Raw genomic sequence first — 23,900 nt, 5'->3', positions numbered from 1 at the left:
GGGAGATGAAGAGAAACGTGAGTCCGCCTCAGTGGACCACCTCCTTCTCTATATTTGTGGCTGCCGGAGCTCTTTCACCTCTGCTGCCCCCAGTGCTCAGTGCACGGCCTCCCTGTCTCACTCAGCGGGATCTGGGGGTGATTGTATCTGATGGCAGAGCCAGGAAGGACTCAAAGATGGAGGAATGAGGAGGCTCTCTGTGCAGTGAGTGTCCCAGCTATGCAAGCCCTGCACGCTGCCCATTAATTATCACACGCCAAGACTCAGGCCCTATCAAGGAAGGAGAGGATTGCCTGTTTATCAGACAGGAGCTGCTGCATCCCAGTGAGGGGCTGAGAGCAGAGCATCCAGCAGTGGTGACTGGATCAGGTTTGGGAAACACTGGCCTGAAGTATTCTAGCTCAGGATCTCCCCTAGCTGGCAGCAGTGCAAGCTTTCCCTGTGGCTCTCACTCTCCCTGTCCACTGCACTAGGGATCTCTCTCAGCTGGCAGCGGCCACACCAGCTTGTAAGACAGGGCTCCCCTTTATCTTCTTAGCTGGGAAGTCTGCCTGCACCCTATAGCAGGAATTGTCCACCCTCCCCTGTTCCTGAAAATCTGGGTTTGGATTTTATATTTAATTTTCTCACCTTTCCAAATCCAAGATGCGTCCAATCCCCCATGTAGGGAGGAGAGATAGCCTGGTGCTTAGAGCAGGAGACCAGGGTTCGAGTCCGGCTGCCGCTCCTGTGACCTTGGGCAAGTCACTTTACCCTCAGGTACAAAACTTAGGGCCTGATTTTAAAAAGCATTTACTCGAGTAAAAACCAGGTTTACTGGAGTAAATTCACTTTACTCGAGTAAGTGGGTTTTTGAAAATTGCTACAATAGTAGCTACATTTACGCATGTAACTCCTTTTGAAAATTACCCCCTTAGATTGTAAGCCCTCTGGGGATAGGGAAATACCTACAGTCCCTGAATGTAAACCCCTGTGATATCTCAGATCCAATGTCGGTAAATTAAAAAAATAATAAATAAATAACCGAATTGTAAATCGCTGACCAAAAATGACATTGCCCAGCATTTCATCCCATCAGAACGCGGTTTGGTTTGTTACTTTTCTAAGCTACTTCAGGATGAACACTAAATCCTCAGCAAAATAATCAATTCAGTAAGAACAAGAAAGAGAGAAATCCTTAACCAAAGAAGCAACAGGCGCCAGCGTGGAGCCCAAATCACCCGCTAGCCCCCCTGCCCTGCCCGGGGTAAATCATTACAGAGAGCGCCGCCGGGCTCGCGGGGCAAGTTCACTCCCCGTCCAGGGAGCCTGCAGAAGGCAATCGGTTCTTGGCTTTGGCTTGCCCCGCGCCTATTAGCCAAAGGAGCAAGTCAATGGAAGCGAAGCCCCGCCCGCTTTCCGTCCGGCTCCTCCTCCTGCTGCCTCGTTAACATAACACCGCCCCTGCTTTCAGCCTATTGGTGGCCGAGGGCGTTCGCTCGCTGGGATTGGACGGCGCTGCGGCCGCTGGTAGCTCTGGGGCCCCGCCTCCTGTCGGTGAGAGCGTGGAGCGAGGGGAGAGAAGCGGGGCGGACGCAGCTAAGGGCTGGGGGGAGAGCGGGCAGGATCGGGCTAGGGGCGCAGGTGGCTGAGAGCCCGGCTCGCGCCGTCGCCCTCCTTGCACCCGGCCATGTCCCGCAAGAAGAGCCAGAAGAGCCGAGGCGGCGGAGGCAGCTCCCCGGGCAAGGAGGGTGCCCGAGCCGGAGGCAAGAGCTGCAGCCCCGGCAGCGAGGTCCCCGTCAACGGCGCGGCGGTGCCCGGGAGACCCTCCCTGAGCAGCAGCGGCGAGTTCTACGACGTCGCCTTCAAGGTGAGAGCAGCCCCCTGAAGATGGGAAGGTGGCTCCATGCAAGTTTCATAGGCAAAGAACTGCCCCCCCCCCCCCCCCCAATGCCTTCTGATAAGGGAAAGAACTGCCCCTCCATCCAGCTTACCCCCCCCCCCCCCATGCCTTCTGATAAGGGTAAGAACCGCCCCTCAGTCCAGGTTACCTCCAAGCCTTCTGATAAGGGTAAGAACTGCCCCTCCGTCCATCTTACCCCCCCATGCCTTCTGATAAGGGTAAGAACTGCCCCTTCATCCATCTTACCCCCCCCCCCCTTCTGTTAAGGGTAAAAACCGCCCCTCCGTCCAGCTTAAACCCCCCCCCCATGCCTTCTGATAAGGGTAAGAACCGCCCCTCAGTCCAGGTTACCTCCAAGCCTTCTGATAAGGGTAAGAACTGCCCCTCCGTCCATCTTACCCCCCCATGCCTTCTGATAAGGGTAAGAACTGCCCCTTCATCCATCTTACCCCCCCCCCCTTCTGTTAAGGGTAAAAACCGCCCCTCCGTCCAGCTTAAACCCCCCCCCCATGCCTTCTGATAAGGGTAAAAACCGCCCCTCTGTCCAGCTTAAACCCCCCCCCCCCAATGCCTTCTGATAAGGGTAAGAACTGCCCCTCCGTCCACCTTACCCCCCCATGCCTTCTGATAAGGGTAAGAACTGCCCCTCCATCCAGGTTACCTCCAAGCCTTCTGATAAGGGTAAGAACTGCCCCTCCGTCCATCTTACCCCCCATGCCTTCTGTTAAGGGTAAGAACTGCCCCTCCGTCCAGGTTACCCCCAGCCTTCTGATAAGGGTAAGAACTGCCCCTCCGTCCAGGTTACCACCAGCCTTCTGATAAGGGTAAGAACTGCCCCTCCGTCCAGGTTACCCCCAAGCCTTCTGATAAGGGTAAGAACCGCCCCTCCCATGCCTTCTGATAAGGGTAAGAACTGCCGCTCCCTGCAGATTACCCCCAAGCCTTCTGGTAAGGGTAGGAACTGCCTCTCTGTGCAGGTTACCTGTTCTTCATTTGCAACCTCTAGTTTTTAGGGATCCCTATTATTTCTCATCCCCTTTTCCCCTCTGCTATTGAAGGGGATAATGATGTTTCGGTTGTACAAAAATCATGAAAGCTAGTTGGTTAGGGGTAGTGATCTCACACCTTCTGTTAGGGGTAATAACTACCACTCTCACCCCCATGCACTCTTCTCTTCCTTCCCATCCTGGAGCCTTTAGGGATCCACAGTGTTTATCCCATGCCCCTTTGAATTCTTTGACTGTTTTCATCTTCTCCTCCTCCGGAAGGGCCTTCCAGGCATCCACCACCCTCTCCCTGAAGAAATATTTCCTGAGGTTGGGTCTGAGTCGTCCTCCCTGAAGTTTCTTTTCATGTCCCCTAGTTCTACTGTTTCTTTTCCACTAGAAAAGATTCAAAGTTTGTGCATCATTGGAACCTTTCAGGTATCTGAAGCTCTGCATCCTATCTCCCCCGCACCCCCTCTCTTCCAGGGTATCTGAAGCTCTGCATCCTATCTCCCCCCGCACCCCCTCTCTTCCAGGGTATCTGAAGCTCTGCATCCTATCTCCCCCCGCACCCCCTCTCTTCCAGGGTATCTGAAGCTCTGCATCCTATCTCCCCCCGCACCCCCTCTCTTCCAGGGTATCTGAAGCTCTGCATCCTATCTCCCCCGCACCCCCTCTCTTCCAGGGTATCTGAAGCTCTGTATCCTATCTCCCCTGCTCCTCCTCTCCTCCAGGGTATCTGAAGCTCTGCATCCCATCTCCCCCCGCACCCCCTCTCTTCCAGGGTATCTGAAGCTCTGCATCCCATCTCCCCCCGCACCCCCTCTCCTCCAGGGTATCTGAAGCTCTGCATCCTATCTCCCCCGCACCCCCTCTCTTCCAGGGTATCTGAAGCTCTGCATCCCATCTCCCCCCGCACCCCCTCTCCTCCTGGGTGTCTGAAGCTCTGCATCCTATCTCCCCCCGCACCCCCTCTCTTCCAGGGTATCTGAAGCTCTGCATCCTATCTCCCCTCCACCTCCTCCATATCCGCATCCTTCAGCCTCTCCTCCTAGGTCTTCTAATGCGGACCCCACACCATTTTTCTTCTGTTCTGCACTTGGGTTCTTCTCACTTTCCGGAGATGTTTTTTAGTGAAGGTTTTACACTTTCACACCTTCGTCTGTGTAATAAACCTGCTGTGCTCGAGGTTTTCTAGCTGGCTGGGATTGCAGCTGTTCTCCTTCTTGTCTTCTGGGAGGGGGTGCATTTATTCAAATTCCATAATGTATTGAGGTCAAAGGATTTAGGTTCTCTGAAGTAAACAACACTCGCTAATTGTATAAACATCTGGTTCTGAAACTTGACTCCTATCTCCGATTCACAGAAAGGCAGAGGGGAGAGTGGTAAAGTGCTGCTGGATGGAGGGAAGAGGCAGCAGAGTGAAGGGAGGGCTGGAGGAGCCCTCCTGCTGCATCTTCCTGGGTTACTGAGTGCGGCCCTTCTGGACTCTGTTCCTGTACTCACCCATTGGCGACCATTTGTTGCAAACGCTGCTCCAGTCTGAGGTCCAGAATAAAGGAAGCCTTTCTGGAATCACAGAAACGGTTTATGGAGAGAACTCGAGAATTAAATGCTCATCTGCCCTGGGAGTGCCAGGTGTGAGGGTGAATCTCCTGTGCTCCGATCAGGACTCTGGAATCTAAACCCAGCTCTGCCATGCACACCAACATTATGGCTAAGTCTCAGTTCCAATCCCAGCTCTGCCACTGATGCATTGTGTTTCCCTGGGAAATCAGTTTATCTCCCTTTGGGCAATTCTAATCCCAGCTCTGCCAGCTATAGGACAAATGGTGCCTGGGCCAAAATCATCAGCCCTCTGGCTCTGTATTTTCTCTAGTGCCCAGCGTGCCCTAGGCAAAGGCTGGCAGAGGTGCCTGAATGATACTGACCTGGCCCTCAATAAATGCTGTTAGTGTGGAAGGTGGGCCGGCCTCTGACCCGTAATGGCTGCATGGCCCCTGCTTGCCCTTGGAAGCCATTGTGTAAATGGGCTTTCCACCGCAGGCATGGCACCTTGGGATTAGCTTCAGGGCTGGTGCACATGGTTTCCTGTTGGTGGGAGGTGTAGGGGAGAAAATTCAGGAGAAGGCCGGTGCCTTGGTGTTTATGGTGGACTTAGCTCTGGCCTTTTCCTATGATTGTAGTCCAGGTGCTTCCCTGTCCCGGTCTTAGCGTGCACCTGAGCAGGTGGAGAGGAAGGGACTTGCCCGAGGTCACAAGGCCTCCCCGCGCTGACCCTCACTGTTCTCTCTTCTCCCACTTTTTTGTTGGCTGACTCTGCAGTAGCTTTTGGTTGCGAGGTTATACAGAATGGGTTGGGGGTGGTCTATCTCTGCTGGCAGCAGCTCCCTGCTCGCTCACATCTGCAAGTTAATGAGGTGAATTCGCTAACGAAGGTTGGGTGGCAGAATTCTACTTTTACCTTTCCATTTCACAAGTTCCCTTGCACAGCATTGATCAGATAAATTAAGCTGTTCCCTCCTTGCGCACCCCCCCACATCCTCAGGTTTCGGAGATATAAGAGCCCCTTCTCTACCCTTAGAAAGGAAACACTCAGATTCTCTGCTGTGCTAAGAGCAGTTTTCCAAAGATTGCTTCTCCGCTTGTTAGACGCTAGGAGCCTGGACCTGGCATTTGTCTTTGCTCTTACATGAGGGCACAGTCCAACTTTTTATTCACTGAGGGTAATAATTAGGATCAGCAGAATAGAAATGTCTCTCTGGTTCTCATCGTAAGGCACTCCAGGTGCACGTCTAGTTTTGGGTGGGCAGCAGTGGGATCTGGCGACAATTACACAGGCTTCCTATTTCCCAGTGGGTGCAGCTTAAGGTAGGAGCTCTGGCTTTCTGATCTCTTACTCGTTTGTATTGCATCTGGATCCGTGCGCCTTTTATCATACGGGCCCCACACTATGCAGGGCCCTGCAGGAGCCTTTGCACCTTATGGATGACCATGCAAAACTCTGTACGCACCTAACAGGTAGTAGCATTTCCTTGGATATCTCAGGGTTGCGATGGAGAAGGTACAGAGAAGGGCTACCAAAATGATAAAGGGGATGGAACAACTCCCCTATGAGGAAAGGCTAAAGAGGTTAGGACTTTTCAGCTTGGAGAAGAGACGGCTAAGGGGGGATATGATAGAGGTATTTAAGATCATGAGAGGTCTAGAACGGGTAGATGTGAATCAGTTATTTACTCTTTCGGATAGTAGAAAGACTAGGGGACACTCCATGAAGTTAGCATGGGGCACATTTAAAACTAATCAGAGAAAGTTCTTTTTTACTCAACGCACAATAAAGCTCTGGAATTTGTTGCCAGAGGATGTGGTTAGTGCAGTTAGTATAGCTGTGTTTAAAAAAGGATTGGATAAGTTCTTGGAGGAGAAGTCCATTACCTGCTATTAAGTTCACTTAGAGAATAGCCACTGCCATTAGCAATGGTTACATGGAATAGACTTAGTTTTTGGGTACTTGCCAGGTTCTTATGGCCTGGATTGGCCACTGTTGGAAACAGGATGCTGGGCTTGATGGACCCTTGGTCTGACCCAGTATGGCAGGTTCTTATGTTCTTATGGGTAGCAGGAAAGAGAAGCAGTCAGACAGTCGTCAGTATTGTATGAATTGATGTGTGCTCGCCTGCTTTAAGGTATACAGTATGTATTCTATGCTTGCATTTGAAATCTTGTAATTTAATGCTGTACTTCACTTAGCATTCTTTGTTACCGGTGAGACAAATATTTTAAAGAAATAAATATAAGGTGTTATACTGAAGTCTGAATTGGCCAATTAAATGGACGGATTTTAATTAACCTCTTATTAGGTGTTGGAACCAGACCCTTCATCTGTTGGTCACTTCAGTAGCATTTGGTTTCTACACTGAATAACTCTGTTTCTTCAGGTATATTGGACCAGTAGTCCGAGTATTCAGTTGACTGTAGAGCCTAACCCTGCTTGCCTAATGTGGACAGTGTCTGCTGCGAATGACACTAAACGAAGCTTCACATGGAACGTCTGCAAGGAAAAGCAATGAGCAGTCTGGGAAGATCTGGAGAACTTTGTGGCAGAGACTCCAACAGCACTGCCAAAGTGTCAGCCAGCTGTATCCAGGGAATGCGACTGGTCTGCTGGGGGACCGTTCCCCATTGCGAGGGCACCCAGAGAATGGCCCGGCCCGCATATTATCCTCATCCTTAGAGCTACCCGTATCAGTCCGGTACTTGAGGTTTAGGCTCTCTACAACAGAGAATTTCTCTCTTCCCCTTCAGTTCATTATTGTGCTAAAGATTCACTTCTACTCCTCCTTTCAGCACTTCAAAGCGGATTAGGTTCAGGTGCTGCAGGCATTTCCCTATCCCCAGAGGGCTCACAGTCTGGGGCAATGGAGGGGGAAGTGACTTTCCCAAGGTCACAAGGAGCGGGAGAGGCGTTGAACCCTGGCTCTAACCACCTGCAGCTGTTCCACTCCACTCTCTTGCTGCCTTATCCTCCAGTCTTGGCCAAGTATTTTTGGATGTTTCAATCTGCTTAGCCGTTTCTTCCCCCCCCCCACCCCGCGATGCTCCATTTACATAATGTGGTCCCTGCGCTTAACTCTCTCTCCCCTGGGATTTTTGGTGTAATTGACATTTAGGAGGGCAATGTCTGTGGGGTTATAGTGCTCACTGCTCAGAAAAACCATAGGGAAGCTTTGAGGTTGCCCCTCTATGCTTGACTGGCTGACATAAGATTAGGGCTCATCTACAATTTGTCAAAATAAAACCTCGGAACTGCTCTACCCAGTACTGTCAGCACAGAAGAGGGTCCATTTTACTGCCGGCTCAGGGAGAACAAAGACTCCAGATCACAAATGCTTGCCGTGTCCTGCTCCTCTGCAAGAAATCTAATCACATACTTGTGGTGCAGATGCAACCTCTGGGGAGCACCAGGCTGAGCTAGGAGAGTCCTCGAGCATTAATCTTACAAGAGATGGGAAATTCAGACTGGGGGGTAGAGAGTTAGGAAGTTGTTTGCCTTCCAGGAAAGTCCAGAGCTTGATATGGTTGCACATTTCTGATTCAGTGCTGGGCCCCTCAGTGCTTGAGGCTTGCCCTCCTATTCTCCTCCCTCGGCTGCAGGTTTATGCGGAGTCTCTCCTGGAGTAGTCAGTGAAGGTCAGGAAGCGTCTGTGTCCAGAAGGGGCAGCCGCTGTCCTTGGTCCCCACAGATCGCGCTTCTGTAGCTGCCTTGCTCTGTGCTGGCTTCGCTTTTCAGAAAGAGCGCACCTCCTCCGTTTCTCTGTGCACAGGGATATTTTTACATTTGCTGTTGGGTCTTGGGTGCCTGTGCGAGCTTCCTCTGTTCTGCATGGGATGGGCATGCTTGGCAGGCAGCTCCTTTTGCTGGAAAGGCATGGGAGGTGGCCTCATTGGGACTTGTAAGAAGTAAAGCGAGATGACCAGGTGCTCCCACTGTGACATTTAATCTCGTTTGGGATGGATATAGAAGGAAGGGTCACCAGGGGTAAGAGGTCATGTAAAAGGGAGGGTTGGTGTTGGATTAAACTGGGAGAAGTGTAACTGGGGAGACTGGATGGACCAATTTGTCTTTATTTGCTGACATTTCTGTATTACTGGGGCACCCTTTGTACAGGCTCACACATAGCTTAATAATTAGCAAAGTTAGTTACGCTCTATGGTAAGGAGAGTGCTGGGACTTCTTTTATAGTTGTCAGCATTACCTTCACCAGAAAATTAATTTAAATGACAAAATATAATGCAACTATGTATCATGCAGGTAAATAGTAAGCTGTGTTATCCACTTTGATCTGTAGAAACAGAGGACAAAGCTGCAATAGGGGAGAACTGGATTCTTCAGAGCTTGCATCCTCGCAGAACTGAGGTCTCTTCTCTAGCTTGTCACCTTTTTTCTCTCTGTTTAAGCCCAGTTGCCTTTTGTCTCTGCTCCTCAGGTTATGCTAGTTGGAGACTCCGGGGTTGGGAAAACCTGTTTGCTGGTCCGGTTTAAAGACGGCGCCTTTCTTGCTGGAAGCTTCATTTCAACAGTTGGCATTGACTTCAGGGTAAGAAGTTTCTAATTCAAACGTTTCCTTTTTTCACTGCTTTTCCCTTTGTGTCTTTGATAGTGCGATCCCTTGATCTCATCCCTATGAGTGGATTATTAGGTGCCCAGGGGGAAATGGATCTCCTGTCCAGAAGTTGGACTCTGACTTTTCCAAACCTTTCCTGGGGTTGAACCTCGCTCGTAAGCCAGGCTGTGTGGGGTCCGATCTCAGTCTCAAACTTCCTGCCAGTGCTCTTTTAATGCTGGAATAATTGCGAGGGTGGCAGATAGTTTACTTTTTTCAGTGCTGCAACGCACCGAGCTAAGGATGTCCAGGTACTCTCCTTTGTCCGCTGTGATGCCGGCACAGTCTGGATTTTACTTCCCCATATCTCTCACTTTGCACTTGTCCATGTTGGACGTCTAAATGGCAGATGAAATCTAATTTCCCAGTCTCCTGCAGTTCCTCACGATTGACTTGTATTTCATGATGGAATAGTTTTGATTACCTCCTTCATCTCTCAGGCCCCAGTGTAATAGGATAGGAGTAGAAACTGTGCACTGAACTTCACGGGGTAGGTTGCATGCATATGTACTGTGTGTATATATATATTGGGAAAGGAATAGAAATAAAACAGACAATATCATCATCCTGCCTCTGTGGTTCCCACATCTCAGAAAGCTATAGTGGAGCTGCAGTTAGATCTGAGCACTAATGAGAGGTTTGGTCTGTAAATGAGCAGGAAGCACCCGCTCTGCCCCTATGCTTAGCATTCAAACTTCGGGAGTTACCCAGACCAATCTTTTGGCTTCAAAGCTTACGCCCGCCACCCACTTTGTTTAGATTTGTGAGTAACTTATCTGCACAAAAAGTAGCCAGGGTGGGGCTTAATATCCTGCTGGAGAGCTGTTATCTGGGTAAGGATATTCACATCTGTTAATCCAAATAAAGTTACCCAGACAACTTTCCTGCTCCCCAGCTTCCTCACTTAGAATTAGAAACTGCTCAGAGGGAGTCTAGGAGTGCCAAAGTGCTTTTATCTGCATCTGGTTGGGGCCCTGTTGCTATTTACCATGAAGGGGAGAGAGAGCAGGACACTGACAGAGGAATCTCCTAAAGGTCGAGTACGGAGTTATTTTATTTAAAGTATTTATAACCCACCCTTCCGTTGTTCAGGGTGGGGTACAATAAAAAAACAGATCAGTCACAAACTTACATAAAAATCATAAAAAAACCCCCAATACCTAAAAATGCTATGAGATGTTAAATGCCAGCCTGAAAAGGTGAGTCTTGAGGGGTGTTAAAAACATTTTTTTGGATCTTTGAGCCATCTCAAGTCTGAAGGAAGAGATTCCAAAGGGCGGAGAAGGCTCGTTCCCTGACTTTGTCGAGGTGAGCGAGCCTTGCCGATGGACTGTCTGGGAGGGAGCGTAGAGATTGATTGTGGACGAAATCCAAGGAGATGATAAAATCATTTACCATATTATGAATGGTCATTGCAAGCTTCTATTGAACTCGGTAGGGAATAGTTAGCCAATGTAGAGACCGGAGAACTGCAGTGATGATAGGTCGCATGGTATGAGCAGGGAGACCGGTGAAGAGAGAGCTGCAGTAATCTAAGCTGGAGAAGAGAAAGGTAAAGGTTGGAGATGTTTGAGGAGACATGAGGCAATAGTGATGCCCAGATTGCATACTGAATTGGAGATTATTAGTTACCAATCATTGATCAGAATATGAGAAAGTAAAGAAGTGACTGGGAACCTAGAAAGAAGAAGAATTTCACTTTTATTAAGATTTATTGGAACACAGCCATTGTTGACTTGCAGAAAGACAGACTGATGCAAATTTCACAGCTTGATCCCAGTTGGTTTTAAGGGGAAAAAGAACTGGATATTGGCAGAGAGTCTGTAGTGTACCCCAAGGCTGGCCAAAAGGCGACAGAGGAGGAGTGAGAGAGAGAGGGCAGAGCCTTTGAGGTCCAGCAGCCATACAGATGGACGAGAACCTAGAGATACCGGTTGGGAATGGGAAGAGAGAGAGGATTGAAATCAGCTGTAAACAGCACCAGAGAGACCAAGAGATGAGAGATGGTAATGATCGCGTGTGTCGAATGGTGCAGAGAAATCGAGGAGGAACAGCAGTATCAGAGCCCTGATAAATAGTGTTGTGGAACCTGCAAAACCCAAATTGATACTGGTCCAGAGTTTGATGCTCCTCCAGAAAAACAGAAATTTGTTTCAGCACATTTTCAACAATTTTAGCCAGGAATGGGAGGGATGAAATGGGTCGATAATTTGTGATATCAGCTGGATCTAAAGAAGGTTTCTCTAAGATGGGATGAAGAGAAGCCTTTTTTAGAGAGTCTGGTAAATAGCCAATAAAAAGTGAGGCATTAACAAAATCACAGATGAATTGAGCTATGTCATGACGAAGAATCTTGAGGAGGGTGATAGAGCAAAGCTTCAGTGGGCTAGTGAACATTCTCAGTAGATAAAACAGAGAGAAGAGTGTCAGAAACAGAATTGTTGGGATGGGCAGAGTCTGGTGGTTATTTCATTAGGTAGCTCGGGTAGTTTGGCCTATTACCGGCCTCTGTGTGTGAGGCTGTGTGGCTCTCTACGTGCAGGGGTGTGTGTGTGCGTGCGGGGGTGTGTGTGTGAGGCTGTGTGGCTCTCTGCGTGCGGGGGTGTGTGTGTGAGGCTGTGTGGCTCTCTGCGTGCGGGGGTGTGTGTGTGAGGCTGTGTGGCTCTCTGCGTGCGGGGGTGTGTGTGTGAGGCTGTGTGGCTCTCTGCGTGTGTGTGTGTTTGTGTGTGAGGCTGTGTGGCTCTCTGCATGTGTGTGTGTTTGTGTGTGAGGCTGTGTGGCTCTCTGCGTGTGTGTGTGTTTGTGTGTGAGGCTGTGTGGCTCTCTGCGTGTGTGTGTGTTTGTGTGTGAGGCTGTGTGGCTCTCTGCGTGTGTGTTTGTGTGTGTGGCTCTCTGCGTGTGTGTGTTTGTGTGTGAGGCTGTGTGGCTCTCTGCGTGTGTGTGTTTGTGTGTGAGGCTGTGTGGCTCTCTGCGGGTATGTGTGTGTGTGTGAGGCTGTGTGGCTCTCTGTGTGAGTGTGAGGCTGTGTGGCTCTCTGCGTGTGTGTGTGTTTGTGTGTGAGGCTGTGTGGCTCTCTGCGTGTGTGTGTGTTTGTGTGTGAGGCTGTGTGGCTCTCTGCGTGTGTGTGTTTGTGTGTGAGGCTGTGTGGCTCTCTGCGTGTGTGTGTGTTTGTGTGTGAGGCTGTGTGGCTCTCTGCGGGTATGTGTGTGAGTGTGAGGCTGTGTGGCTCTCTGCGTGAGTGTGAGGCTGTGTGGCTCTCTGCGTGTGTGCAGGGCCGCCATCAGGGCAGTATTCTTGGGCCTGCAGTATGGGGCCCCAGGATCTACTGCCACATATGGGGGCCCGCCGCAGCCGCCAGGCGGCAGGTGCGCTTGGGGGATGTATTAGTTCATGGCAAAGAGGCCCACTGAGGCTCTCTCCGACAGTCTGTCGCCCAGGGGCCTACTGAAACCTGGAGCCGGCCCTGGGTGCGGGCCCCAGAGAAGGGAGAGAATCAATGCTATGCGTGTCTTTTAGACACACATAGCATTGATTTACAGAGCACCACAGACAGAGACTCGTCCGCGCGCTCTGTCCTGCCAGCGTTCACTGTCTGACGCGGCTGTGACGTCACCGCCGCGTCAGACAGTATGCGCCGGCAAAGCACGCAGGCCGTCGCTGTCTGCTTGCTGTATGGGGCCTCAAAATTCCTGATGGCGGCCCTGCGTGTGTGTGTGAGGCTGTGTGGCTCTCTGCGGGTATGTGTGTGTGTGTGAGGCTGTGTGGTTCTCTGTGTGCGGGGGGGTTGTGTGGTGCTCTGCCTGCGTGCATGTGGGAGTTTGTACTCGCTACTCTGTGTGTGCTAGTATGAGCTTGCATGAGCTCCTGATGCCTCTGTCTGTATGTGGAAGTGTGAGAGAGCGTGACTGACAGAATGACACAAGCCTTTTACTTATGTATTAGATATTGTATTTCTGGGTAATGGGTTTAGGTAGATTGGTTTTATTTTGGGGAGGATGGTTGGGAATTCATTTTTTGATATTATGTAAGCTGCTTTGGGTGAATTAAATAAGAGAAACAGTTCGTTTGCATAGATCATCTTTTGTGTAACAATCCAAGGCAGGGATTTCCATTGGGTCAAAATGAACCTGACTTTGACATTTAAAAAAACCTGCCCATCTCCTAATTGAAAAATCTGTCAAAGACCCAAGCATGTTGCCTCTTTGAGGGACTGGGCTGCAAAGCAGGAACTGGGCATTGCACGGAATGGCTTAGAACAAATCTACTGCTTAATCCTACGCAGTCTCTGGCACACAAGTGACATGTTGAGAAAACGAGCCAGGGGAGCTTCCCGTGTAACATCTGGAACCTGGCTAACACTACATGGGGAGTGGATGGAGCCACTCTTGGCTCATTTAACAGTGAGTTGCATGTACAGATCTCATACTCCACTATTGAGGAACAGTCCATACATATAACTCAGCTAAATTCTACAAAAGCATTACTGCTTGTCTTAAGCCAACTAATAAGCTTTCCATCCTGGCAGGAATGTGGCCAGCTGTGCAGCGTGGTCACCATGTCACAGACCTAGGCACAAAGCTGCTCAGGGCTGGTACAATGGTATTAGGCACCATGGATGAGCTGCTTCCCTCCCCCCTATTAACTTGTAGGACCATGGTGGGGGGGGCATGCCCACCCTGATAATTAAACTTAACAATCATGATCACCCCACTACCATTCCTCCCAGACTTCTGAATGTCAAACCTTTTTTCATTATTATTTAAAATAATCCATGTCTGTATATGTATCTGATTTTTGGGGGTAGAGTGCAAATAAAATAAAGAAATACTTTTGTAGAAACATAGAAATGATGGCAGAAAAAGACCAATCGGCCCATCCAGTCTGCCCAGCAAGCTCCCACACTTATTTTCCCATAATTGTCTGTTCCACCGACCACCAAGTTCAGGGCCCTTGTTGGGGTAACTGTTTGATTCAAATTTCCTGCCACCCCCTGCCGTTGTTAGAGAGTAATGTTGGAGTTGCATCAAAGGTGAGCATAAGGCTTAATAGTTAAGGGTAGTAACCGCCGCATCAAGCAAGTTACCCCAATGCTTGTTTACCCAGACTGCACAGATCCATGCCTTATTGGATGTTGTCTGAATGTAAATTCTCTTTTCCACATTTCCCCCTGCCGTTGAAGCAGAGAGCAATGCTGTATTTGTATTTTGTATTTATTAAAATTTATTAATCGCCTAACACTTAAAAAGGCCTAGGCGATATACAAAAATACATACATATTAAAACAAAAAACATACATGTATATGCATTCAAAGTGATGTATCAGGCTTAATTGGTTTAGGGTAGTAACCACCGCATTAAGCAAGCTACCCCCACGCTTATTTGTTTACCCAGACTGTGTAGTTCAGTACTTGTTGGTTGTTGTCTGAATCCAAATCCTCTTTTTTTTCCACATTTTCCCTTGCCGTTGAAGCAGAGAGCAATGTTGGAGTTGCATTAACCATGTGAAGGCTTATTGAGTAAGGGTAGTAGTCACCAGGTAGTAGCCTCCATTCCAGCAAGCCACCCCCATGCACACTTCTCTTCATTCCCATCCTCTAGCCTTTATGGATCCACAGTGTTTATCCTATGCCCCTATAAAAGGTAAAAGTAATCTCTGAACTAGCTGACTGGACTGAACTAAGATGTTTCCTCTTCCTACTTGCCAGGCAAACATTCAAATTCTCAGTAACGGACACAAACTCCTTCCATTACCAGATAGCTTGTGAAATAAAACACAACCCAGCAAAAAAGACACTCTGAATCTGTCTCGCGAACCCGCCATGCAAAAGCAGCATTATTGTGCTGTGACTGCAGCTGCTCCTTGGTGGCCTTCAGAAGCGACTGCCTGGTTTGCTTAATGATCAAGCTGCTCTCTACCTGCTACCATCCAATTCAAAACCCAAAGGAGCTCTTTTTATTACCACCATCGGACCTCTTGGCGCGTGTGTGAGGAGCTTGCTGCTCCAGTTATGGAGAAGGCGACTCCAAGCAACATCAGGAGCTGATACGGTGAGAGTAAGAGCAGCCAAGACTCTTCTTCCTGAGTCGGAAGAACGGCCAATCTGGTGCTGCCTAAAGCTCCTGCATACAGGGATTATCCCAACCTGCAAGAGCAGACAGGACCTCACCTCATCCTCCTCATCAGAGGAGCGGAGCACGGTTACTCACTGTGCAAGGGTCTGTACTCACAAAGGGTCACGTCGCATCTATATCCGTGCGATGGGCATGAACTCATGACCACTGAGGAGAGAGGAGGAAAGCGGTGTCCTGGAGGGGGGAGGATGGCAGTGGGGTGGGAGGGTTTCAATCAGAGAAGGTCTTTTAAGCTTCTTCTCATCCTGCTTACAGAACTGCTGAAACTTATCATTCAGCCCCCGTCCTCCTGAAACCGCGGGTTGGAATCTAATTTTCTGATGCGTTTTAAAACAAATGAGGTTCACACACACTGCTCATCTCTCGCAAGCAACATTCAGCGGACATGGGTTGTGGGCTCTGGTGTAGGGGGAGAAGCTGGGTGCTAACCCTGCTGCATTTTAACCCTTCCCCATCTTGCATCTCCCTTCTCCTTTTGGATCTCTCCTCCCTGTCTCTTGCTTCCTGCCATTCACCTCTCAGCTCCCCTTCTCTTTCCTGTATTGCTTGCTTGCCTCTGATCTCTGAACGCTTCTCTCTCTCACTCTCTTTTAATCCTCCATGCTTCAGCCCTGTCTCTCTCCTCCCTGTATGGGCTGCATGTGTCTGATCTCTGTGAGAGAAGTTGTCTGTCTCAACCTCTGTCTTACCCACTCTCTCTTCTCCTTGTATTGGTTATACCCACTCTCTCTTCTCCTTGTATTGGTTAGCCTCTCAGAGACCAGAGAGTTGTTTCTCTCGCTCATTCCCCCTTTATTTCTCTTCCCCTGTATGGGATGCATGTGTCTGATCTGAGAGAGAGAGGCTGTCTGTCTTGCCTTCTTCACACTTTTCCCTGTATGGACTGCATGGCTCTGGTCTCTGAGAGGCGGTCTCTGTCTCTCCTCCTGTATGGACTGCATGGCTCTGGTCTCTGAGAGGCGGTCTCTGTCTCTTCCCCTGTATGGACTGCATGGCTCTGGTCTCTGAGAGGCGGTCTCTGTCTCTCCTCCCTGTATGGACTGCACGGCTCTGGTTTCTGAGAGGCGGTCTCTCTGTCTCTTCCCCTGTATGGACTGCATGGCTCTGGTCTCTGAGAGGCGGTCTCTGTCTCTCCTCCCTGTATGGACTGCATGGCTCTGGTCTCTGAGAGGCGGTCTCTGTCTCTCCTCCCTGTATGGACTGCATGGCTCTGGTCTCTGAGAGGCGGTCTCTGTCTCTTCCCCTGTATGGACTGCATGGCTCTGGTCTCTGAGAGGCGGTCTCTGTCTCTCCTCCTGTATGGACTGCATGGCTCTGGTCTCTGAGAGGCGGTCTCTGTCTCTCCTCTCTGTATGGACTGCACGGCTCTGGTTTCTGAGAGGCGGTCTCTCTGTCTCTTCCCCTGTATGGACTGCATGGCTCTGGTCTCTGAGAGGCGGTCTCTGTCTCTCCTCCCTGTATGGACTGCATGGCTCTGGTCTCTGAGAGGCGGTCTCTGTCTCTCCTCCCTGTATGGACTGCATGGCTCTGGTCTCTGAGAGGCGGTCTCTGTCTCTTCCCCTGTATGGACTGCATGGCTCTGGTCTCTGAGAGGCGGTCTCTGTCTCTCCTCCCTGTATGGACTGCACGGCTCTGGTTTCTGAGAGGCGGTCTCTCTGTCTCTTCCCCTGTATGGACTGCATGGCTCTGGTCTCTGAGAGGCGGTCTCTCTGTCTCTTCCCCTGTATGGACTGCATGGCTCTGGTCTCTGAGAGGCGGTCTCTGTCTCTCCTCCTGTATGGACTGCATGGCTCTGGTCTCTGAGAGGCGGTCTCTGTCTCTTCCCCTGTATGGACTGCACGGCTCTGGTTTCTGAGAGGCGGTCTCTCTGTCTCTTCCCCTGTATGGACTGCACGGCTCTGGTCTCTGAGACTTCGGGAATGGATGCTTTTATTTAAGGTGTGCCACCTTCTCTCTGGGCCATTAATCTGATTTAAACCTTCTGAAGCATTTTATTTAGCTTAGTGGAGTCTGACAGAAATCCTTAATCTGTGTATTGGAGTTTGTTTTATAACCAGCGAAGTGTTTTCTGTTGCTGATATATTTCTGTTCTGTCCCTGCGCAGCTTGATATGGATGAGAACATAAAATCCATCACTTGCTAGACTCGCCAGCATGGCTCAGATGCCACCGTCCTTCGGTGCATTATTAACCAGCCTTTTTTTCCCCTGGGATGGATTTAATATTAGATGCTACATAAAATCCAGGATTCCTATATTAGTCTGCTTTGCACTGGACGTGAGGTCTGCACCAGCTTGGAAAGCTGCTTGCACTGGATTGCTCCTTTGCTGAGTATCTGGCGCTTGTTGTGCTGTGTGGCCCCTCTGATCCATAAGGCCCAGTGTCGCCCAGGAAGGGGAAGGCAGGACGCCCTTTTCTGTGCACCCGGGAGGAGACAGTGTGGCGGACTTTAACTGCACATTGCAGGCAAATGGCAGCAGCAGTGCCTGGGAAGTGCAAGGACCTAACTCTGGGGTTCTCGTGGCAGGAAACCAGTTTCACTGGGGGCTTGGACCAACGGAGCCGAGCTCCTCCTCCAGATGTGAAAACGGGACCCATTGCCTCTGGAATGCTCCTGTTCTTCATCAGGTTTGGGTGGTTCTGTTAGTCCGATAAAGGGTCTGGTAGCCTCGGAAGGCACCCAGGCTGTACCCTGTCCTTTACTCTCCTCGCTGTGCTACTGATTTAATAAAAAGAAATTAACACTTAACACACGAGTAACCTGATGGTAGACAAGTGCATTGTGCATTTCCCAAAAAACAAAAAGCCTGGTAACTCTAAAATGCACCCACGCGAATATCTTTAGTGTGTGTAAGATCTGATTTATGCATTTCTAACTCTAATAAAGAGGAAAGATGCCCTGTACCACTGGTATGCAAATTGAGCTCCACCCCCTCTCTGTATCATCCAATCCTCCGTCTACTACCACCTATGGAATCTGAGCTCCACCCATCTCTCTGAATTGACCACACAATACACCCCTGCACTCTCTCCTACCACACATCTGTTACCCACTTCCTACACTTCCCAGTATTTGCCCAGGCTTTTGCTACCAGGAAACCATGTTTTCTGCACATGGATGCCAGCTAGAAGACTCTCCTGATGCCACAATGTTTAGGGTCAGCCCCAGAAACGTTACTCCACCTCTGACCAGGAGTTAAATTTCCGGTTGTAAGAAAACCTGAGTCAAGTTAATGCCTTCATTAACCTAGGATTTGCATGCAGACATGCTAGTTTATGTGCACAGTTTGACTCAGGCTTGTAGGCATATTTTAGTGTGCTAAACTCCGGGAGGAAACGGTACAGACTGCACACAACCGAGCGAGCGTGCATAATTCCCTTGGGGCCTCAGTGAGGGACCTGCTCTGTGCATGCTTCCACACAATGCCGAATTCCTAGCAGTTGAAAAGAATACGCCTGGAGCAGGCAGGTCACAGAAGGCAGTCTCTTAGCTGTAACCCTTCTCTTCCTCCCCCATGCTTCTGCACACCAGGAAAGAGAAGTTCCAAGCAGCGTTCGAGCAGGAGTCCTTGAGAGCTGGGGTAGGCGTCTCTCTTCTGGTAGAGGTAGCAGCGCACATTCATTCAGGTAGGGCTGCGATATTGTGTGTTATGGACAGCGAGACGCATTCAGTGCATCAGAAGCAGCCACAATCTCTGGCAGGGTCTGCATGAGTCTGAAGGTCACTGTGTGTGTGTGGTGGTGGTGATGGGGGTGCTTCTTGTTGCTTGAGGAAGGACTGATTCTGTGAAACTCTTTGCATTCTGTTGGGTGGATGGTAGATCTCAACCAGTTTTAATATGCTTAGTTTATTGCATACTAATGTTTGGTGGTTTTTCTTTTAAATGTTGTACACTTCTTTCAGCAATCTTACAAATGCCAGGAGGCAGTGCATACATGTGCAGGCCGATGCAATACTGTGCACTGGCCACAACCCTCGGCTCAGCACGCGATGCAAAACGGGGGTTAGTGCATCCAACCAAGCACGAGGCTAGTAGTGCTCATCACATGTAAATCCATGTTGATGAGGCTATTAGCTATTTCCCCCGAGGTGCACCCAATGCGCACACTTTTACCCTCAAAAGATTACAGGAAAGTGGTATCCTGGTGATATTAAGTTGGAGGAACCAAAAAAGATATCCCAAAAAAAAAAGTGTGCCGGCAGTCAGGTTAGGAAAAGGGAGGCTCAACTAATGAGCGTCCATTTCCTAAGCCGCTGACAGCCCCCTCTCCTGTGCCCACTGCCGAGGAGGGGCTTCCTTTACCGCAGCCCATTTAAATATAAGATCAGGAGAGAGGGAGCGGTTAGGACTGGAGGCAGCCGCGTGATTTGCAAGGGGCTTTGCTTTCTGCTCTGCTGGATGCTGATCTCAGGCCTGCCTCTAAATTCGGGCTCCCTCCCCAAAGGGGTTTCTCTTAGTCACACGCCTGTTTCTTTATAAATGCTACTGGGACATCAGCTCAGCTGTAGCAAGCGGAGCCATTTGGCCCTGTTGACATCGCCAGTTTATGGTCTCTGTCCCCTTGCTGGAGGAAATGGACATTGCACCTTTGCTATAGAAACCAGGAGGAAGAGACACACTCAGCTGGGTGCTCTGCTGGCAGTATTGAGACTGAACTGAAAGGTTTGCAGATGTTTGGGTAGTTTTATTATTATGAATGTGCATTTGTGCTGCACACTGAACAAAGTTATTGGATGATAGCAGAATATAAGGTTTTGTAAATAAATCCTTGCAGATGTGCAAAGGTAGAGGAGACCCGCATTCTGTGTCAGGATAGAGACCTGCACTGCAGGCTGTCCCAGGTCAGGGAACCACGTGTGCACGGTGCGCCGAGCCCAGGAAGGTCCGACATGCCTGGCGCTGTCTAACTCTCTCTATCCCTAGAGCTGCTCAGCTGAGACATGGAGAATCAATCACTGTCCTAACCCAGAGCTGCTCTGGACGAAGGTCACTGAACACAATTAGGTTCTGTTTGACAACACAATCTTAACTAGAAACCCCAGCAGAAAAGGAGCCTGAGAGGAGACTCTCTCCTTTGCATTAATCTACTGGAAATGGTTTGGCTTCATTAACTTTATCCTGACACGTTTCATGCCTCCAGCTAGACAGAGATTTCTCCTGTTTCAGCCAAGGACTGATTGATTGGCTATTAAGAGTGACATCCCAGAGGTGGCTGCAGCTGCAGGCGAGTCTTGGGTGACGTGCTCGTTACATCTATTATTCTTCTAATGGTGCTGCCAAGCTCCACATAACCTGGGACTGGACTGGTGAGATTGCCTGGGAATCCTGCACAGGCTGCTTAGTGATAGCTGTAAGTTAATTAATTACCGTAACTTTTATGTAAGCAAATTTCATAGGTTCTGGACTTATAAACCGTGAAGAGCACAGAAAACAAAATTGGCTGCAGGGATAGGATTTAACAAGAGTCTGCTGGAGCAGGGCTTAGAGCTCAGGATGCGCTTGCACAAAGTGGCTGATCCCATTCTCTGCTTTTCAACCTAAAAATACCTTTATTTAAAAAAAAAAAAAAAAAGTATGCAATTTCCAAGTTACAAATATCAAGAAAATAAAATACATCCAGTAAAAGTAATGAGAATTTGATGGTGGCTGCTAGGTAAATCCATAGCACAAAGGTCCCATCTCGTCCCTTCTGTGTGGCTTTTATTGCTGCTGAAAGGGGAAGGGGGCATCAGAAGGCAATAGTGAGCTCCTGGGTTGGGGGGACCTCTGGTACATTCGTGTGTATGTAAAGGTGCCGTCTGCACGTGAAGTGTCAGCTGGTTCTTTTGGGGGGGGGGGGGGGGGGGAGTGATTAATATAGAGCAATAAAAAGAGTTGGTCACTCTTGCACATTTTGCACTCTGTAAAATCCAGAGAGACAATTTGTTGTAGAAAGGTGTCAGCCACATGCATAAATATATTGGTCTGCTGTGAAACTCTAGTAAATAGGGGGCCCAAAATATGCAAATATGTTGGTCCAGTAGTACACTTGTGATGAGATTTGATTTTATTTATTTTTTACCTTTGATAGGGGGGATACAGGACATGGCTGCTTACTCCCCTTCTGGTCACAGCCACAGAAATCCGATACAGTGAGGCACAAGGTCAGCCACAGAGTGGACATTTGGTGTGCTAAAAAGTCATTTCCGGTGCTTGGACCATTCTGGAGGGGCGCTTCACTATGCCCACAGAAGGCGGTGTCCGTGGTTATTGCATGTTGTATGCTCTGCAGCATCGCTTGGAGATTTGGCATGTGGGAAGAAGTTGATCCTCACCAGGATCTTGCTTTACCTATGTGCCCTCTGTTTGCAGAAGCAAACAAGAATGCAAGAGGCAACAAGAGCGTAAGCCCTTTAGGGACAGAGAAATGCCTCCAGTACATGAAATTTTATTCACCTTGAGCTGCCAGTGAAAAGGCATGAGCGAAATCTAAATCAATACTCCATATGAGTATCTGTGCCTGATCTTAGCCAAAAGAACAAGAAGTAGCAAACCTGTCAGGGCAGTAAGAGAAACTCTGAGCCCTACATCGGCCAGAACTTATAGTCCCATAGTAAATGTCAGCACATAAAGATCAATATAGCCCAGCCAGTCTGCCCAGCAGCAATTTTGTCTATTTTGGGTAGATGTGTGTCTAAATTCCCATAAGGAACAGATATCAAACCCCCCTTCCCCCCCTTTCAAAGTACTCCCACCCACTACCTTACAGGATTGTAAGTACCGCTCTCTGCAGGTTACCCAATGCTTTCCTGAAGAGTGGATGGAGTCGTACATAAGAACATAAGAAAATGCCATACTGGGTCAGACCAAGGGTCCATCAAGCCCAGCATCCTGTTTCCAACAGTGGCCAATCCAGGCCATAAGAACCTGGCAAGTACCCAAAAACTGCTGAATTGTGCCAGCTACCCCAGTGCTTTAGTTCCATCCTCTGTGTATATCCCACACTTCTGAATTCTGTCTTCTCCTCCTCTCTAAATAGCAGCAGTCCATGGCTGGGGTTTCACCAGCTTGCCTTTCCAGCCAGTGATTCTGACAGTAGTGGCGTCCCTATGTCACTTGGGTCCAGGCTGCCGTGAATCAGGCACAGGAGCTGAATATCCCCTGAACGGGCATGTGACAGCCTGAGCATCTCCAGGTATTCAGGTGTGTTATGGCTTAGGAATTTGGCCATATTGCAGCCATTTTTCTGAGGGATCTTCTGCCTGTCTCATGACACTGTCTAATGATGCTTAAGGACAGAAATGATCTTTGCAGCTGAAAGCAGAAAGATTAAATATTTCCTGTTTGCAAAAGATTTTGCAATCCTTCTTGATAATGACTTGGGATGAAGCCAGAGCCATCAGTAGATTGCCTCCATTAAACATTCTGTGGTGCTACACGTGACAGAGAGCGAGAGAGTCCCTGCCCCATGGAGCTTACAACCAAGTTAAGAGAGGCAAGTCAAACCAGGGAGAAGATTTAAAGGTAGGTTAACAGGTGGAGCTTAAGTGAAGACCTAATTGTTTTTAGGGTGCAGATATAATCAGGGTATATAAGGAGAGCAGGAAATTGGGTGGGTGAGGGGTAGGATGGGAGGGATTTAGCACAGATTTGTTTTTTCAAATGACCTTGTGAAATGTCTCTTCCAGTGATTGGTGGGTGAGGATGAACTCTTCTCTGTCTAGGCTGGAACCTGTGCAGCACAGCAGGAGCAGCGTCAGCCCAGGGGGAGTCCTCTCTCACCATCATTCAGGGTAACCTGGATCAGAGGGCAATAGTATAGGGCATGCAGTAAGTAGCACTATATTGGGCTGCCCGGAGGAATGCCACATGGCTGATTTGATTTAGTATAGTCCCTTGCTTTTTCTTTAGCTTCCGCTCATCGGTGGTACAGGTACCTGGTGCTTATCACAGCAGCATTGGGTTCTATTTTATCTGTTGCATGCTGTGGGTTTGTACCTATTACCAGGGCGCTGCTGGGCTTGGGTTTGGGTTTCTTCTCAGTTTTACACGTGTGCTTACCTAATGCCTTTTGTATGTTTTGGTTGCCTGGTGGCTCATGCGTGGCATTGGAGAGTTTCCCCTTGCCCCTTCCTCCTTGTGTAAGGTCAGATATCACAACCACCACCTGTAGGGTGGACCCAAGGGAGCTACAGGGTCTGGGGCAAATCGATCAATGTTGGGGATTCCCCCTCCATTCCAGTGGCAGGAGGAAGGCAGCACTTCTTACCTGCATCTGCCTCTTCCTCTGCCAGCTTAAATCTGAAATTCAAACAATGCAAGAACCCCATAGTCTTGGAGGACCCTCTGGCCCCCCACTTTCAGCTTAAAGCCAGCATAAGAGGAGGCGGACTGTTCTCCATTGATGCCAGCTCAGAGGCCCTCCAAGCACAGAGGATTTAGCCACCTCCCCGAGGAGGTAAATCTGACCACCCATCTCCAGATGGGAAGCTGCAGCTCCTTCAGCCTCGGTTTATCTTCAGTGCAGCTCTCACCTTGCCAGCTGCTGCCAGCATATGGAGTCTGGATCTGGTGCCAGGCAATTGGCACTACAAGGCTGATCCACTGCCCACCTTACTTTTGGCATGCTGGGAATGGCAGTAACCAAGTAGCATTTATTTATAAACAAGTGTTAAAACCACCCCTTGGAGTATCTCCAGCTCACCCAGTGTGTAATAATGGTGTCTGAGCCCTGTTTATCCTCAGGCAGCAGATGA

General features: G+C 49.3%; 1 protein-coding gene across 2 annotated transcripts in view; it reads left to right on the top strand.

Moving 5' to 3' along the window:
* Positions 1-1,533: 1,533 nt before the first annotated feature.
* RAB26 (RAB26, member RAS oncogene family) overlaps positions 1,534-23,900 on the top strand; it is a 104,495-nt gene continuing 82,128 nt past the window's right edge. Inside the window, exons 1-2 of one of the 2 annotated variants that reach the window (XM_029577050.1) lie at positions 1,534-1,849; positions 8,856-8,966. In XM_029577050.1, the coding sequence (XP_029432910.1) occupies positions 1,670-1,849; positions 8,856-8,966 (291 nt within the window). In that variant the 5' untranslated portion in view covers positions 1,534-1,669. Of the gene's footprint in view, positions 1,850-8,572; positions 8,681-8,855; positions 8,967-23,900 lie in introns of those variants that run through there. The other variant, XM_029577051.1, reaches the window with a different exon arrangement.

The sequence above is a fragment of the Rhinatrema bivittatum genome, chromosome 14 (assembly GCF_901001135.1).
Source record: "Rhinatrema bivittatum chromosome 14, aRhiBiv1.1, whole genome shotgun sequence".
Taxonomy (NCBI): Eukaryota; Metazoa; Chordata; class Amphibia; order Gymnophiona; family Rhinatrematidae; genus Rhinatrema; species Rhinatrema bivittatum.
This window is presented reverse-complemented; position numbering and strand designations above follow the sequence as displayed.